At 45.8% G+C, this 19,122-nt stretch overlaps 1 protein-coding gene across 3 annotated transcripts in view; it reads left to right on the top strand.

Annotated features, from left to right (window-relative positions):
- Positions 1-19,122, top strand: part of KIAA2012 (KIAA2012 ortholog) — a 401,298-nt gene that overhangs the window by 359,693 nt on the left and 22,483 nt on the right. For all 3 annotated transcript variants that reach the window (XM_069733571.1, XM_069733572.1, XM_069733570.1), the window contains 2 exons: positions 10,315-10,652; positions 14,020-14,222. In XM_069733571.1, coding sequence (XP_069589672.1) covers positions 10,315-10,652; positions 14,020-14,222 — 541 coding nt within the window. The remainder of the gene's footprint in view (positions 1-10,314; positions 10,653-14,019; positions 14,223-19,122) is intronic.

Below are 19,122 nucleotides of genomic sequence, written 5' to 3' on the forward strand. Positions count from 1 at the left end.
CAATGGGGGTGCTGCCTTATTACAGGGTCTGACTATGGGGGTGCTGCCTTATTATAGGGTCTGACTATGGGGGTGCTGCCTTATTACAGGGTCTGACTATGGAGGGGCTGCCTTATTACAGGGTCTGACTATGGGGGGGCTGCCTTATTACAGGGTCTGACTATGGGGGGGGCTGCCTTATTACAGGGTCTGACTATGGGGGTGCTGCCTTATTACAGGGTCTAGCTATGGGGGGCTGCCTTATTACAGGGTCTGACTATGGGGGGGCTGCCTTATTACAGGGTCTGCCTATAGGGGGGCTGCCTTATTACAGGGTCTGACTATGGGGGTGCTGCCTTATTACAGGGTCTGACTATGGGGGTGCTGCCTTATTACAGGGTCTGACTATGGGGGTGCTGCCTTATTACAGGGTCTGACTATGGGGGGCTGCCTTATTACAGGGTCTGCCTATAGGGGTACTGCCTTATTACAGGGTCTGACTATGGGTGTGCTGCCTTATTACAGGGTCTGACTATGGGGGTGCTGCCTTATTACAGGGTCTGACTATGGGGGGCTGCCTTATTACAGGGTCTGCCTATAAGGGTGCTGCCTTATTACAGGGTCTGACTATTGGGGTGCTGCCTTATTACAGGGTCTGACTATGGGGGGGCTGCTGTTGTGAATTCTGTTGTCAAGCTCCCTCCTGTGGTCATGAATGGTACTTCGGCTGGTTCTGTCCATGGGCTTCCTCTGGTGGTGGTGAGTGGGGCTGCGGCTTCTGAGGTTCCTTCCACAGGTGACGAGGTTAATTCGTTAGCTGGCTGCTCTATTTAACTCCACTTACATCTTTGCTCCATGCCACCTGTCAATGTTCCAGTATTGGTCTAGTTCGCTCCTGGATCGTTCTTGTTACCTGTCTTCCCAGCAGAAGCTAAGTTCCTGCTTGTTTTTCTCTGGTTTGCTATTTTTCTGTCCAGCTTGCTATTTTGATTTTTTGTCTTGCTTGCTGGAAGCTCTGGGACGCAGAGGGAGCGCCTCCGCACCGTGATTATATGTGGGGGGCTGCCTTTTCCTTTGGGGAATTTCTCTGAGGCAAGGTGGGCTTTATTTTTCTATCTCTAGGGCTAGCTAGTTCATTAGGCTGTGACGAGTTGCATAGGGAGCGTTAGGAGCAATCCACGGCTATTTCTAGTGTGTGTGATAGGATTAGGGATTGCGGTCAGCAGAGTTCCCACGTCTCAGAGCTTGTCCTGTATTATTAGTAACTATCAGGTCATTCCGTGTGCTCTTAACCACTAGGTCCATTATTGTCCTAACCACCAGGTCATAACAGTACAGGTGGCCCAAAGTACTAATGCATCTCAATAGAGGGATAAGAGAAGTTCTGAGACCATTTTTTTTTTTTTTGCAGTGTGTTTTGTCTCTCTTTTCCCCTTTACCTCTGGGTGGTTCAGGATACAGGTGTAGATATGGACATTCAAGGTCTGTTCTCTTGTATGAATAATCTCACTGCAAGGGTACAAAACATTCAAGATTTTGTGGTTCAGAATCCAATGTTAGAGCCTAGGATTCCAATTCCTGATTTGTTTTTTGGTGATAGATCTAAGTTTCTGAATTTCAAAAATAATTGTAAATTATTTCTTGCTTTGAAACCTCGCTCCTCAGGTGACCCTGTTCAACAAGTGAAAATCATTATTTCTTTGTTACGTGGCGACCCTCAAGACTGGGCATTTTCCCTTGCGCCAGGAGATCCGGCATTGCGTGATGTTGATGCGTTTTTCCTGGCGCTTGGATTGCTTTATGATGAACCAAATTCAGTGGATCAGGCAGAGAAAATCTTGCTGGCTCTGTGTCAGGGTCAGGATGAGGTAGAGATATATTGTCAGAAGTTTAGGAAGTGGTCTGTACTCACTCAGTGGAATGAATGTGCCCTGGCAGCAATTTTCAGAAAGGGTCTCTCTGAAGCCCTTAAGGATGTCATGGTGGGATTTCCTATGCCTGCTGGTCTGAATGAGTCTATGTCTTTGGCCATTCAGATCGATCGACACTTGCGTGAGCGTAAAGCTGTGCACCATTTGGCGGTATTATCTGAGCATAGACCTGAGCCTATGCAATGTGATAGGACTTTGACCAGAGCTGAACGGCAAGAACATAGACGTCAGAATGGGCTGTGTTTTTACTGTGGTGATTCCACTCATGCTATCTCCGATTGTCCTAAGCGCACTAAGCGTTTCGCTAGGTCTGCCACCATTGGTACGGTACAGTCGAAATTTCTTTTGTCCGTTACTCTGATTTGCTCTTTGTCATCCTATTCTGTTATGGCATTTGTGGATTCAGGCGCTGCCCTGAATTTGATGGACTTGGAGTTTGCCAGGCGCTGTGGTTTTTTCTTGGAGCCCTTGCAGTATCCTATTCCATTGAGAGGAATTGATGCTACGCCTTTGGCCAAGAATAAGCCTCAGTACTGGACCCAATTGACCATGTGCATGGCTCCTGCACATCAGGAGGATATTCGCTTTTTGGTGTTGCATAATCTGCATGATGTGGTCGTTTTGGGGTTGCCATGGCTACAGGTTCATAATCCAATGAGTGTTTTTGGTTTTACTATTCTCTTTTGTGTCTTCAGGTTTCTTGGTGGTGTGTGAACATGTTCTTACAGACTTGTTCACTGTGCAAGTAGCCCATGTGTTCCTGTTTCCATAATTGTTCTCTTGTGTCTACAAGACTGGGGAGTTCCACCACTCCTCTTGGGCTATCTGCACAAAAGCTGTTCTACCCTGTATGCACACATGGATTTTTCCTCTCTGAACCCTGTTCACACAGGTAATATACAGATGATCAGGTTTTTAAATACATCAGATAGGGATTGCATACATTAGTTAGGACTGCTCTGATATGGGTATACCGTGAAGATTGGTAGAGCAGCTTAGTATACATTTTTTGCAAAAAACGTATCAACCAAATACCCTGTTATTTACATCTTTTACTAGCACTTGCGGATTACTGCAAAAAATTTTTTTCAAACTGAGTGTTTTTGGTTTTACTATTCTCTTTTGTGTCTTCAGGTTCATAATCCAGTATTGGATTGGAAATCTATGTCTGTGTCCAGCTGGGGTTGTCAGGGGGTACATGGTAATGTTCCATTTTTGTCTATTTCGTCATCCACCCCTTCTGAAGTCCCGGAGTTTTTGTCGGATTACCGGGATGTATTTGATGAGCCCAAATCCAGTGCCCTACCTAATCATAGGGATTGCGATTGTGCTATCAATATGATTCCTGGTAGTAAGTTTCCTTAGGGTCGACTGTTCAATTTATCTGTGCCAGAACACGCCGCTATGCGGAGTTATATTAAGGAATCCTTGGAGAAGGGTCATATTCGCCCGTCGTCGTCACCATTGGGAGCAAGGTTCTTTTTTGTGGCCAAGAAGGATGGTTCTTTGAGACCTTGTATTGATTACCGCCTTCTTAATAAGATCACAGTCAAATTTCAGTACCCTTTGCCGCTGCTGTCTGATTTATTTGCTCGGATTAAGGGGGCTAGTTGGTTCACCAAGATAGATCTTCGTGGTGCGTATAATCTTGTGCATATTAAACAGGGCGATGAATGGAAAACAGCATTTAATACGCCCGAGGGCCATTTTGAGTACCTGGTTATGCCATTCGGGCTTTCCAATGCTCCATCAGTATTTCAGTCTTTTATGCATGACATCTTCCGAGAGTACCTTGATAAATTCCTGATTGTATATTTGGATGATATTTTGGTCTTCTCGGATGATTGGGAGTCTCACGTGAAGAAGGTCAGAATGGTGTTCCTGGTCCTTCGTGCGAATTCTTTGTTTGTGAAGGGGTCAAAGTGTCTCTTTGGAGTTCAGAAGGTTTCATTTTTGGGTTTCATTTTTTCCCCTTCTACTATCGAGATGGACCCTGTTAAAGTCCAGGCCATTTATGATTGGACTCAGCCGACATCTGTGAAGAGTTCTTCAAAAGTTCCTGGGCTTTGCTAATTTTTATCGTCGCTTCATCAGTAATTTTTCTAGTGTTGCTAAACCGTTGACTGATTTGACCAAGAAGGGTGCTGATGTGGTCAATTGGTCTTCTGCGGCTGTGGAAGCTTTTCAGGAGTTGAAGTGTCGTTTTTCTTCTGCCCCTGTGTTGTGCCAGCCAGATGTTTCGCTCCCATTTCAGGTCGAGGTTGATGATTCTGAGATTGGAGCAGGGGCTGTTTTGTCGCAAAGAAGTTCTGATGGCTCGGTGATGAAACCATGTGCCTTCTTTTCTAGAAAGTTTTCGCCTGCTGAGCGCAATTATGATGTTGGCAATCGAGAGTTGTTGGCCATGAAGTGGACATTCGAGGAGTGGCGTCATTGGCTTGAAGGAGCCAAGCATCACGTGGTGGTCTTGACGGATCACAAGAATTTGACTTATCTCGAGTCTGCCAAACGGTTGAATCCTAGACAGCCTCGTTGGTCGCTATTTTTCTCCCGTTTTGATTTTGTGGTTTCGTACCTTCCGGGCTCTAAGAATGTGAAGGCTGATGCCCTGTCAAGGAGTTTTGTGCCCGACTCTCCGGGTGTTCCTGAGCCGGCGGGTATTCTCAGAGAGGGGGTAATTTTGTCTGCCATCTCCCCTGATTTACGGCGGGTGCTGCAAAAATTTCAGGCTGATAGACCTGACCGTTGCCCAGCGGAGAAACTGTTTGTCCCTGATAAATGGACTAGTAGAGTTATCTCTGAGGTTCATTGTTCGGTGTTGGCTGGTCATCCTGGAATCTTTGGTACCAGAGATTTGGTGGCTAGATCCTTTTGGTGGCCGTCTTTGTCGCGTGATGTGCGTTCTTTTGTGCAGTCCTGTGGGACTTGTGCTCGGGCTAAGCCCTGCTGTTCTCGTGCCAGTGGGTTGCTTTTGCCCTTGCCGGTCCCGAAGAGGCCCTGGACGCATATTTCTATGGATTTTATTTAGGATCTCCCTGTCTCTCAAAAGATGTCAGTCATTTGGGTGGTTTGTGATCGCTTCTCTAAGATGGTCCATTTGGTACCCTTGTCTAAATTGCCTTCCTCCTCTGATTTGGTGCCATTGTTTTTCCAGCATGTGGTTCGTTTACATGGCATTCCGGAGAGCATCGTTTCGGACAGAGGTTCCCAGTTTGTTTCGAGGTTTTGACGATCCTTTTGTGCTACGATGGGTATTGATTTGTCTTTTTCCTCGGCTTTCCATCCTCAGACAATTGGCCAAACCGAACGAACTAATCAGACTTTAGAAACATATCTGAGATGCTTTGTTTCTGCTGATCAGGATGATTGGGTGTCCTTTTTGCCTTTGGCTGAGTTCGCCCTTAATAATCGGGCTAGCTCGGCTACTTTGGTTTCGCCGTTTTTCTGCAATTCTGGTTTCCATCCTCGTTTCTCTTCAGGGCAGGTTGAGTCTTCGGACTGTCCTGGTGTAGATACTGTGGTGGATAGGTTGCAGCAGATTTGGACTCATGTGGTGGACAATTTGACATTGTCCCAGGAGAAGGCTCAACGTTTCGCTAACCGCCGGCGCTGTGTGGGTCCCCGACTTCGTGTTTGGGATTTGGTTTGGTTGTCGTCTCGTTATGTTCCTATGAAGGTTTCCTCTCCTAAGTTTAAGCCTCGTTTCATTGGTCCGTATAAGATTTCTGAGGTTCTCAATCCTGTGTCATTTCGTTTGACCCTTCCAGCTTCTTTTGCCATCCATAATGTATTCCATAGGTCGTTGTTGCGGAGATACGTGGCGCCTGTGGTTCCATCCGTTGATCCTCCTGCCCCGGTGTTGGTTGAGGGGGAGTTGGAGTATGTGGTGGAGAAGATTTTGGATTCTCGTATTTCGAGACGGAAACTCCAGTACCTGGTCAAGTGGAAGGGTTATGGTCAGGAAGATAATTCCTGGATCTTTGCCTCTGATGTTCATGCTGCCGATCTGGTTCGTGCCTTTCATTTGGCTCGTCCTGGTCGGCCTGGGGGCTCTAGTGAGGGTTCGGTGACCCCTCCTCAAGGGGGGGGGGGTACTGTTGTGAATTCTGTTGTCAAGCTCCCTCCTGTGGTCATGAATGGTACTTCGGCTGGTTCTGTCCATGGGCTTCCTCTGGTGGTTGTGAGTGGGGCTGCGGCTTCTGAGGTTCCTTCCACAGGTCACGAGGTTAATTCGTTAGCTGGCTGCTCTATTTAACTCCACTTAGATCTTTGCTCCATGCCACCTGTCAATGTTCCAGTATTGGTCTAGTTCGCTCCTGGATCGTTCTTGTGACCTGTCTTCCCAGCAGAAGCTAAGTTCCTGCTTGTTTTTCTCTGGTTTGCTATTTTTCTGTCCAGCTTGCTATTTTGATTTTTTGTCTTGCTTGCTGGAAGCTCTGGGACGCAGAGGGAGCGCCTCCGCACCGTGAGTCGGTGCGGAGGGTCTTTTTGCGCCCTCTGCGTGGTCTTTTTGTAGTTTTTGTGCTGACCGCAAAGTTACCTTTCCTATCCTCTGTCTGTTCAGTAAGTCGGGCCTCACTTTGCTAAATCTATTTCATCTCTGTGTTTGTAATTTCCATCTTTACTCACAACCATTATATGTGGGGGGCTGCCTTTTCCTTTGGGGAATTTCTCTGAGGCAAGGTAGGCTTTATTTTTCTATCTCTAGGGCTAGCTAGTTCCTTAGGCTGTGACGAGTTGCATAGGGAGTGTTAGGAGCAATCCACGGCTATTTCTAGTGTGTGTGATAGGATTAGGGATTGCGGTCAGCAGAGTTCCCACGTCTCAGAGCTTGTCCTGTATTATTAGTAACTATCAGGTCATTCCGTGTGCTCTTAACCACTAGGTCCATTATTGTCCTAACCACCAGGTCATAACAGGCTGCCTTATTACAGGGTCTGACTATGGGGGGCTGCTTTATTACAGGGTCTGCCTATAGGGGGGCTGCCTTATTACAGGGTCTGACTATGGGGGTGCTGCCTTATTACAGGGTCTGCCTATAGGGGTGCTGCCTTATTACAGGGTCTGACTGTAAGGGTGCTGCCTTATTACAGGGTCTGACTATGGGGGTGCTGCCTTATTACAGGGTCTGACTATGGGGGTGCTGCCTTATTACAGGGTCTGACTATGGGGGGCTGCCTTATTACAGGGTCTGACTATGGGGGTGCTGCCTTATTACAGGGTCTGACTATGGGGGTGCTGCCTTATTACAGGGTCTGACTATGGGGGGGCTGCCTTATTACAGGGCCTGACTATAGAAGTGCAGCCTTATTACAGGGTCTGCCTATAAGGGTGCTGCCTTATTACAGGGTCTGACTATGGGGGTGCTGCCTTATTACAGGGTCTGACTATGGGGGTGCTGCCTTATTACAGGGTCTGCCTATAGGGGTGCTGCCTTATTACAGGGTCTGACTATGGGGGGGCTGCCTTATTACAGGGCCTGACTATAGAAGTGCAGCCTTATTACAGGGTCTGCCTATAAGGGTGCTGCCTTATTACAGGGTCTGACTATGGGGGTGCTGCCTTATTACAGGGTCTGACTATGGGGGTGCTGCCTTATTACAGGGTCTGACTATGGGGGTGCTGCCTTATTACAGGGTCTGACTATGGGGGGGCTGCCTTATTACAGGGCCTGACTATAGAAGTGCAGCCTTATTACAGGGTCTGCCTATAAGGGTGCTGCCTTATTACAGGGTCTGACTATGGGGGTGCTGCCTTATTACAGGGTCTGACTATGGGGGTGCTGCCTTATTACAGGGTCTGCCTATAGGGGTGCTGCCTTATTACAGGGTCTGCCTATACGGGGGCTGCCTTATTTCAGGGTCTCCCTATAGGGGGGCTGCCTTATTTCAGGGTCTGACTATCGGGGCGGCCTTATTACAGGGGCTGACTATGGGGGTGCTGCCTTATTACAGGATGTGCCTATGGGGGTGCTGCCTTATTGCAGGGTCTGACTATGGGTGCTGCCTTATTACAGGGTCTGACTATGGCGGTGCTGCCTTATTACAGGGGCTGTCGCCTTATTACAGGGTCTGCCTATAGTGGTGCTGCCTTATTACAGGGTCTGACTATGGCGGTGCTGCCTTATTACAGGGGCTGCCGCCTTATTACAGGGTCTGCCTATAGTGGTGCTGCCTTATTACAGGGTCTGACTATGGGGGCTGCCTTATTACAGAGTCTGACTATGGTGGTGCTGCCTTATTACAGGGTCTGCCGCCTTATTACAGGGTCTGCATATGGTGGTGCTGCCTTATACTTCAGAGTCTGCCTATGGGGGTACTGCCTTATTACAGGGTCTGCCTATATGGGGGCGCTGCCTTATTACAGTGTCTGCCTATGGGGGCTGCCGTATGCTATAGAGTCTGCCTATGGGGAATGCATTATACTATATTGTGGACTATTTGGTGCATTATGCTACTGTATATGGAGACTATCTAGGGGGCCATCATACAGTGTGGAGATTACAGTGTGGGGGTCATTATACATTGTTGGAGCCATCAAACAGTTTGGGGGCTACTAAGGGGTCAGTATACTGTGTGAGTGGTACTATACAGTGAGGGAGCATTATACTGTGTATAAGAGAGCATCATGCTGTGTATAGGGGAGCTGTACAGGAGGAGACTCGGGACTTTATTAAATGTAAAGTGGGCACTTATTGTTATAGGGGAACTCAGGTTACTGTGGCTATCAAAGGGGCACACAGGGCATTATTACTTTCTAGGGACAAAATATGGGCATTGTTTTCTAGGGCACTTGCACCTGGCATTACTATATTATAGAGGGGTGCTTTAGAATTTAGAGGGCACAGAGAACCTCACAGCAGGTGCAGTAATAGGGAAACATACGGCAGCAGCAACTCAGTATTGGGATATCAGGTGCAGTAATAGCGACACATACGGCAGCAGCGGCTCAGTATTGGGGTATCAGGTGCAGTAATAGGGTCACATACGGCAGCAGCGGCTCAGTATTGGGGTATCAGGCGCAGTAATAGGGACACATACGGCAGCAGCGGCTCAGTATTGGGGTATCAGGGGTAGTAATAGGGACACATGCGGCAGCAGCAGAGGCTCAGTATTGGGTTATCAGGGACAGTAATAGGGTCACATACGGCAGCAGCGGCTCAGTATTGGGCTATCAGGGGTAGTAATAGCGACACATACGGCAGCAGCGGATCAGTATTGGGGTATCAGGGGCAGTAATAGGGACACATACGGCAGCAGCGGCTCAGTATTGGGGTATCAGGGGTAGTAATAGGGACACATATGGCAGCAGCGGCTCAGTATTGGGATATCAGGGGTAGTAATAGGGACACATACGGCAGCAGCGGCTCAGCATTGGGGTACAAGCAGGATGACGAGTTTGTGCAGGTTGGTAGTAGATGGTGATGGGGCTGGAATATGAGAAGTGAAATGTGTCTTTGTTGTTTGCTCTGCAGCCGAGTCCTGGCTGGAAGAAGTTGTCATGTCGGTCTGGGCCAGATGGAAAAGACGGGAAAAATGAACGATTCCATCAGAAAGGACGTCAGCGGTAAGTCGTTATCTGTAACTGTGCAGTGATCTGTTATATGTACTGTAGGGCTGGTATCTACCACTGACCGTATTCCGGTAATATCCATATTGGTCTTTATATAGAGATTATCTTCAGTAATAGCGTGGTCATCTGCTGAGGTTCTCCTCCACTATTAGGGCGCGTCACCCAGTTGGAATCAAGGTTACCTGATTAGGGGCCCACTCAGAAGCTTTACCCCCCCTGAACCAAAACCCTAGCTACACCTCTGGTTCTAGTGATCCCTGCACCTAATATTATACTCCCCACCCGCGATCTTCAGCTCTTCCCAACGCCGCTCTGTCCCCGCACCACCAACTTGTGACTGCAACTTCTGACTGACTGGGAGTGAGAGGTAACAGTCACGAGCTCTCAGTGTACAGTAAGTCTGTAAGAGACAGAACGAGGCCAGGACAAGACTCTCATAGACGTACATTGAAAAGTGACCTCCAGCTCGCCCAGCAAATACTGCAGCGATCGGGCATGACAGTAACTGCTGGAAACCAACCAGAGGTGTGGACAACAGCAGAAGAGAGCGGATGGTAAGTATAAGACTAAAGGCAGGGACCTTGCATTAGTAGCACCACTCCAGAGCTGCAATAAAAACTAAACATTGGAGTGGTGCTTTAATGAGAGTTTGAATGATACCATAGATTCTGGACCCAAATCTGGTTAGTGTAGGGCATGTCCACCAGGTATGGATATGGGAGCCAGGTTACATTGTGAGCAATCTGGTGCATACTGCTATTTTCAGCCTCATTACTTCACATATTGCAATGCTTTGTGTTTGATTTCTATTTTACCTTTTTGTATTTTACAGGGCAGCCCAAAAATAAAAAAGGTAAAAGCAATATATCTGCTCCAAAGAAAACCTCAGAGAAAGCAAAGGTGGAAGAAACCATTCATGAAACTCAGGAATCACCTGAAGAGATACAAGAAGAGGAGGAAATTGATACAGAAAAAGAGAGTGAAGACTCTTATGTTGTCATTGAATATCATGAGAGAAGCCCGACACCAACACAGTCCAGTGATAATCAATCTGAGCCCCAGACATCCGACCAGATATCAGAGCAGGCAGCTGACAAACAGGGCACTGCAACACTGGAAGTAACAGGTCAAGCCAATGAAGAGGAGCATGCCTATAGCGAAACATCAGAGGTTCCTTTGCTTTTCCAAAAATTAGAGAAATACCATATTATCAGTAGTATGCTTTCACTGCAGTCCCATGGCTATGCTGATTACTGAGAATCTTTTATCTTTCTAGGTGTATGATTTACAGATGCACAGTGGCTTCAGTGGCTTGCGAAAGTATTCACCCCCTTGACTTTTTTTTGTGTTTTGCTACCTCACAACCTGGAATTTAACAGGTTTTTTTCTGAGACTTTGCATTATGTCATGTAAAGAACATGTCTACAGCTGTTAACATTTGGTTTTCTTTTTATTGTGACGCAAACAAGAAATTGGACAAAATAACAGTAAATGTCACTGTGCATAACTATTCAACCCCCTAAGAGCAGTACTTTGTAGAGCCTCCTTTTGTGGCAATTACAGCTGCAAGTCATGGTGGATAAGTCTTTTTGAGCTTTCCACACGTTGCCACTGGGATTTTTGCACATTTCTCATGACAAAACTTCTCCAGCTCCTTCAAGTTAGATGGTTCCTCTGGTGAATCGCAATCTTCAAGTCTGACCACAGATTCTCAATTGGATTAAGGTCTGGACTTTGACTAGGCCATTCCAAAACATTTACACATTTCCCCTTAAACCACTTGAGTGTTGCTTTAGCAGTAAGCTTTGGGTCATTGTCTTGTTGGAAGGTAAACCTCCGTCCCAGGATCAAATCACTGACAGACCGAAACAGGTTTCGCTCAAGAATATCCCTATATTTTGTGCCATCCATGTTTCCCTTAACTGTTTCCCTGTCCCTGCTATCGAAAAACATCCCCACTGCATGAGACTGCCACTACCATGTTTCACTGTGGGGATGGTGTTCTTGGGGTGATAAGCTGTGTTGGTTTGGAACCACACATAACATTTACCTTGGTGGCCAAAATGTAAAATTTTGGTCTCATCTGACCACAGCACCTTCCTCCATACATTTGGCGAGTCTCCCACATGTCTTTTAGCAAATTCAAAACGAGCCTTCCAATTTTTGTGTGTAATTAAAGATTTTTTTCTGTCCACTCTTCCATAAAGGCCACCTCTATAGAGTGTACGGCTTATTGTGCTCTTATGGACAGATTTTCCCGTCTCTGCTTGAGAACTCTTGTAGCTCCTTCAGGGTTACCTTTGGTCTCTGTGCTGCCTCTCTGATTAAAGCCCTCCTTGCCTGGGCTAAGAGTTATGGTGGGCAGCCCTCTCTTGGAGGTTTGCTGTGGTACCATGTTCTTTCCATTTGATAATAACGGATTTGATGGTGCTCTAGGGGCGGATCATCAGAGATTGGGATTTTTTTGTTTATAACCCAATCCTGACTTGTACTTCTCAACAACTTTGTCCCTGACATGTTTGGAGATCTCCTTGGTCTTCATGGTGTTGTTTGGTTAGTGGTGCCTCTTGATTAGTGGTGTTGCAGCCTCTGTGGCCTTTTAGAACAGGTAAAGTGTATATACTAACAGACACGTGACACTTAGATTGCACACAGGGGCATTTCCTTTCACTAAGCATGGAACTTGTGAAAGTAATTGCTTGCACCCGATATCTTTAGGGGCTTTATAGCAAAAAGGTGAATACATATGCACATGCCAATTTTTAGTTATTTCATCCCATAAATGTAATTTATGCCTATATTTTTCCTCATTTCACATCACCAACTTATTTAGTGCTGATGGATCACATACAAATTGGATTACAAAAATATTTAAACACAGGTTGTAATGTAACAAAATGGGTAAAAAGCCAAAGGGGTGAATACTTTCGCAAGCCACTGTATGATTCACATAGATCAGTAAAAACAAAAGTAAAATAAAATTGTTTATAACATAAATGAAGACTGTGTACAGGGGCCCGCACAACCAAAAGGATTCAGCGCTCAGAACGAAAATCGTACATGTAGTTTGTAAAAAAAAAAAAACCTTTGGCACAAGTTAAGAGCACATAATGAGTTATTTTTAAGACTTGAAAACAACTCATTTTTTGCTCTTAACTTGTGCCAAAGGTTTTTTCTACATAGTAAATCTGCAGTGTAGTCTGATTAGACTATTGCTCAGTGTCAGTGCGAAGGCAGACGGGCGTCAGTGTGAACGTGCATTACGATTCTGCTTTGTAGCCATATAGCTGTGTGTGTACAGTATACTCTCCTAGAGGCAGGACTTCTAGGGAAGGCTACAATCTCTACCATGTAATGCAATGGAGCAGGACACAGTTCATTTTACGCAGTGCCGGCTTCAAGTGTGTCTTTTGTAAAAATTGGATATGTATCAGCTAGATATGAGCAGATTGTTCCACACAACCCCTGGACCACTTCTTCTGGCTGTGACGTCATGGGTGTGACATATGACACATAGGTGACATCGCGCCAGCCCGGCTAATCATAAGCTGAGTCTGTGATCCCAAAGGCAAAGGAAATTCACCCAGTTCCTCCACAGTCAAAGAGCCCAAACCTGGACCATGGACCGGGGTTGTGCAAAGCGATCTGCTCAACTCTAGTAGCAGCCCATGTAATCTGCATAAGGGCTGACTGTACAAAAAGAGGGCCAGGGATGCTCTTCTCCACCCAGCTTTATCTACAAGGAAACCATAGACTCCATGATGAGTACATTCACTTTCTCTTCTTTATTTGATAAAAGCCAACACATTTCAAGTGTTTTGATGGGTTCAATTCGACCTTGAAATGCGTTGACTTTTTATTTAAAAAAATAGAGAAAGTGAGTGTACTCATCATGGAGTCTGTTCAGAACACAAATGTATTATCGGCTTTTATGTAACCAATGGGTCAATGTAGGATCCGGTAACAGGGTCGCCGGTAGCAGCTCCCATGTTGCATCATACAGCTGTCGGAGGTGTTGTGTCCTGAACACAATACAATGTAGTGAGAGACGAAACAACAGTATTTAGGTAAGGCGAAGTCATCTGGGTATTTCAGAACGCTACAACACAGATCCTGAATATGTTCAAGTAAAGAACCCTTTAGAAAGACATTTTGGTTGTTTTCTTTCAACTGAACTAAGAGTTTCTATAGTGCCAATTTAGTACACAGTATAGTATAGTGCCCCTTATATTAATAATGACCCCACTGTGCCGTCTAGATTGTAAAATTACCCCCTATAAAATAATAATGCAGGGGGCGTTATTATTTTTGTCCTTTCTACATCCTAGAAAGTTTTGTGTTGTTCCAGTAAACACAAATGAATAAACATGTGTATAACAACACATATGTAATTGCAATCTTTATCTGGCAGAAATATTTAATTTTCGAAAAACAATTTCAACACTTTGAGCCATTACTGTATGACTGGTAAATTGAATGTTGGGGTCTTGAAAATTTCTTAAATTACAATCTAAATACATACATTCCTAATCATTAGGTAACCAGCAGTTCTGTCCGTCAGAGGAGGTCTTCAAGAGCTCGTGAGATCTCAGAGAAAGCAGATAGGAGAAGACTGGAGGTAGAAAGAAAAAGGAGAGAGCGAGAGGAGCAGCTCCGCCTAGAGAAAGAGCAGGAGGAGAGAATGGAGAAGATGAAGGAAGAGCTTGAAGAAGAGCAGACGAGGCGGGCAGAGGAGATGCGGTCAGTATAATACTGTAAGATGTTGGTGCAGAACTATGAACCTTCCTCACCTACAGAACCTGTGACTTCATCTATGTCTATGGTAAAGCAACGGTTCTTACTGTTATCAATGGCGAGTAAAGTGGTGGATTGTAGAATGTGGCACCCCAGGAGTTCGGGTACCACAGTAGTGCTGTCTTCCACTCGGGCAGGATAGTGCTATGTCCAGAGACAAGTGGGATTTCCTTTGGTAGGTTTACACACACACAACACCTTCCAATTCCAGGCCAGGAGGGGGAGCTCAAAACCCTGTTTTAGGGCAGCTTCCCTCAATAAAGATCCTGGTTTGGAGGCAGAGTGAGCTCAGTTTGGAGTAGGAGTCTGTGTGCAAGGACAGACAGGAGTGGAGCACAGAGGAAAGTGAGAGCTCCGGGAGGCCACGAGCAGAGCTATAGCGCAAAGAGTCGGGAACCGGGAGCCAGAGGCTCACGTGGACTCTATGACACGGAGCAGAACCGGAGGGCATTGTATTACCAAAACTTTGCCCACAATTACCTGTGGCACAGCAGCACTTAGGAGCCTGGAGTCACCAAGAACGGACCCCAGAACCTATGGCCCGAGCTGCCTGCCATACAGGTACCTATCCTAGGATAGCAGAACGATTAAAGACCTTGTTGAGACACTTAGTGGCAGCAGGGACTTAGAGACAGAAAGCACAGAAAGCGCAGAGAGGTAGGCTCCCACCTGACTTACCCAGGGGAACTTGCTTGTCTCTGGACTGCCCGGACTTCTCTGCCTGCCCTGTGGTCTGGTGATCTGGACTGTGGCTGCTGAAACCAACAGTAAACAAGGTAAAGAGACTGCAATCCTGTGTCCTCGTTCTTATCTGCACCATACCTCGCCATACCACCATCTACACACCGGGAGCCCTGGGGATATACTTCACCTGTGGGAAGATTTACCATCTAGCTGCCATAGCATCACCCCAGCGGACCCCTTAAAGCAGCGTTGGTCACCCTGACCAAATACCACAGGTGGTGTCACGAACATAAACTTTATTCCCTTTAAAAACCTTTCCCTTTTACATGGGCGCCCGGGGCCACGGACCGGGTCGCAGCCACCGCGACATCCCCCTGTGAACACCGGACCCGGTACCACGTACCCCACGGCCCTGGCGGGCGACTCAAGAACATTGTACACTACATAGAATATGTATCCTCCATATCTTCACAGTTCTGTGTATGATATAACAAACCTCGAACATCTTTTATTAAGCTGAAATCAGATGAGTTCCATATATTTTCAGTCTGGGTACATGAGTGAATGGCACAATTCAGACTTATAAATCTGGACACCTGCACTCTAAATTTACAATTACATTTAAAAGCCTTTTATTTTGCATGCTGCATACAAGAGACAAGTGCTGATCTCAGTATTAGGCCTTTTTTCCACTTGCGAAGAAAACGGACGAGTGCAATCCGATAAAAAATCGGATTGCACTCGGACCAATGTTATTCAATAGGTGACATTCCATTTGCGATTTTTTTTCTCATCTGAAATCGGACTGAGAAAAAAATCGCAGCATGCTGCGATTTGCTGCGATTCTCGGACGAGACTCGCCAATGCAAGTCAATGGGTTCGAGAAAAAAATCGCACAGCACTCGCACCATGCGAGTGCTGTCCGATTTTTACGCACCGGTGTCCTTTGAAAAGCCGGTAATTCAGCGCGGTGTACAGTAAAATCACACTGACAGCTTAGATTAGAGGAGATATATACACATATAATAGGTATATATACTGTATATGTCAGGGAGACACCTATATATATATATATATATATATATATATATATATATATTTATATTTAATGCAGCGCTAGATAGCTTAAAAGCCGGTAATTCAATTGCCGGCTTTTGCTATCTCCTTCACAAACCCGACATGATATGAGACATGGTTTACATACAGTAAACCATCTCATATCCCCTTTTTTTTGCATATTCCTCACTACTAATGTTAGTAGTGTGTATGTGCAAAATATGGGCGCTCTAGCTATTAAATTAAAGGGTTAAATGGCGGAAAAAATTGGCGTGGGCTCCCGCGCAATTTTCTCCGCCAGAGTAGTAAAGCCAGTGACTGAGGGCAGATATTAATAGCCTGGAGAGGGTCCATGGTTATTTTACCCCCCCCCCCCTGGCTAAAAACATCGGCCCCCAGCCACCCCAGAAAAGGCACATCTGGAAGATGCGCCTATTCTGACACTTGGCCACTCTCTTCCCATTCATGTGTAGCGGTGGGATATGGGGTAATTAATGGTTAATGTCACCTTGCTATTGCAAGGTGACATTAAGCCAGATTAATAATGGAGAGGCGTCAATTATGACACCTATCCATTATTAATCCAATTGTATGAAATGGTTAAAAAACACACACACACATTATTACAAAGTATTTTAATGAAATAAAGACACAGGTTGTTGTAATATTTTATTGGACTCTTAATCCACCTGAAGACCCTCGCTCTGTAACAAAGGAAAAATAAAAAAACAACAATATCTCATACCTTCCGATGATCTGTCACATCCCACGATGTAAATCTATCTGAAGGGGTGAAATAATTTTACACCCAGGAGCTCTGCTAATGCAGCTGTGCTAGTGGCTGTAAAACCCCAGCGAATGAATGGAAAGTAGGTCAATGACCTGTAGTTACCTTCAGTTGCGGTGAGGCGCCCTCTGCTGGATGTCCTCATATGAACTCGAGCCTGGGAACTTTTCTGAATATTTTCCCAGGCTCGAGTTCATATGAGGACATCCAGCATAGGGCGCATCACCGGAACTGAAGGTAACTACAGGTCATTGACCTACTTTCCATTCATTCGCTGGGGTTTTACAGCCACTAGCACAGCTGCATTAGCAGAGCTGCAGGGTGTAAAATTATTTAACCCCTTCAGATGGATTTACATCGTGGGACGTGACAGATCATCGGAAGGTATGAGATATTGTTGTTTTTTTATTTTTCCTTTGTTACAGAGCGAGGGTCTTCAGGTGGATTAAGAGTCTAATAAAATATTGCAACAACCTGTGTCTTTATTTCATTAAAAGACTTTGTAATATTGTTTGTGTGTGTTTTTTAACCATTTCATACAATTGGATTAATAATGGATAGGTGTCATAATTGACGCCTCTCCATTATTAATCTGGCTTAATGTCACCTTACAATAGTAAGGTGACATTAACCCTTCATTACCTCATATCCCACCGCTACACGGGAATGGGAAGAGAGTGGCCAAGTGCCAGAATAGGCGCATCTTCCAGATGTGCCTTTTCTGGGGTGGCTGGGGGCAGATGTTTTTAGCCGGGGGGGCACAGTTGCAGCGTCCCAGAGACCTGGTCGTTGCAGTATGGCACTCTGCCACTAAGGAGAGTAGCAGTACGTCTGATGGCACTAAAGAGTTCTCCTGACCAGGTATCACCAGAACACATTACACTTCACACTCCGGCCACTAGGGGGAGAAAAAGGCTTTATTTATTGGGCCACTCCTCACACTGGTAAAACTAGGGGCTGGGGAGGAAGTTAGTCAGAAGCTGACTGGGTTGGAACCAGGCAACATCCTGTGGCAGGGGGTGTTGCAGGGAGAAGGCACAGGGGGGTCCTGTTGTGAATTCTGTGGCAGAGCTCCCTCCTGTGGTCACAAGTGGTACTTCGGCTGATTCTCTCTGGGAGCTTCCGTTTGTGGAGGAAACTGGTACTGCTGCTTCTGAGTTTCCTCCCTCAGGTGATCTGGTGAGGTCGTTAGGTGCTTCTCTACTTAACCCCACCTAATGCTTTGATTCATGCTTCCTGTCAATGTTCCAGTGTTGGACTTGTGTTTCTCTGGATCATTCCTGTGGCCTGCTGCTCTGCATAGCTAAGTGCTTCTTTGATATTTGTTGCTATTTTTTCTGTCCAGCTTGTCTATTTGTTTTGCTGGAAGCTCTGGGACGCAAAGGGTGTACCTCCGTGCCGTTAGTTCGGTACGGAGGGTCTTTTTGCCCCTTTGCGTGGTTATCTTTAGGGTTTTGTGTAGACCGCAAAGTTATCTTTCCTATCCTCGTTCTGTCTAGAATATCGGGCCTCACTTTGCTGAATTATTTCATCCCTACGTTTGTCTTTTCATCTTACTCACAGTCATTATATGTGGGGGGCTGCCTTTTCCTCTGGGGTATTTCTCTGAGGCAAGGTAGGCTTATTTTCTATCTTCAGGCTAGTTAGTTTCTCAGGCTGTGCCGAGTTGCATAGGGAGCGTTAGGCGCAATCCACGGCTGCCTCTAGTTGTGTTTAGAGAGGATCAGGGATTGCGGTCTGCAGAGTTCCCATGTCTCAGAGCTCGTTCTATTATTTTGGGTTATTGTCAGATCACTGTATGTGCTCTGACCTCCATGTCCATAGTGATACTGAATTACTTTTCATAACAGTACAGGAAGCCCAAAGTACTAATGATTCTCAATAGAGGGAAAAAAGAAGTTCTGAGACCATTTTTTTTTCTTGGCTTTGTGTTTTGTCTTTTTTTTCCCCTAGACATTTGGGTGGTTCAGTACACAGGTGTAGCGATGGACATTAGAAGTCTGTCTTCATTTGTGGATCAGCTCTCGGCAAGAGTACAAAAGATTCAAGACACTATTGATCAGAAATCTATGTTAGAACCAAGAATTCCAATTCCTGATTTGTTTTTTGGAGATAGAACTAAGTTTCTGAGTTTCAAAAATAATTGTAAGTTATTTCTAGCCTTGAAACCTCGTTCCTCTGGTGATCCAGTTCAACAGGTTTTGATTATTATTTCTTTTTTGCGCGGCGACCCTCAGGACTGGGCATTTTCTCTTGCGCCAGGAGATCCTGCATTAAGTAATATCAATGCGTTTTTCCTGGCGCTCGGATTGCTGTACG

This window comes from Ranitomeya imitator, chromosome 7 (assembly GCF_032444005.1).
Source record: "Ranitomeya imitator isolate aRanImi1 chromosome 7, aRanImi1.pri, whole genome shotgun sequence".
Taxonomy (NCBI): domain Eukaryota; kingdom Metazoa; phylum Chordata; class Amphibia; order Anura; family Dendrobatidae; genus Ranitomeya; species Ranitomeya imitator.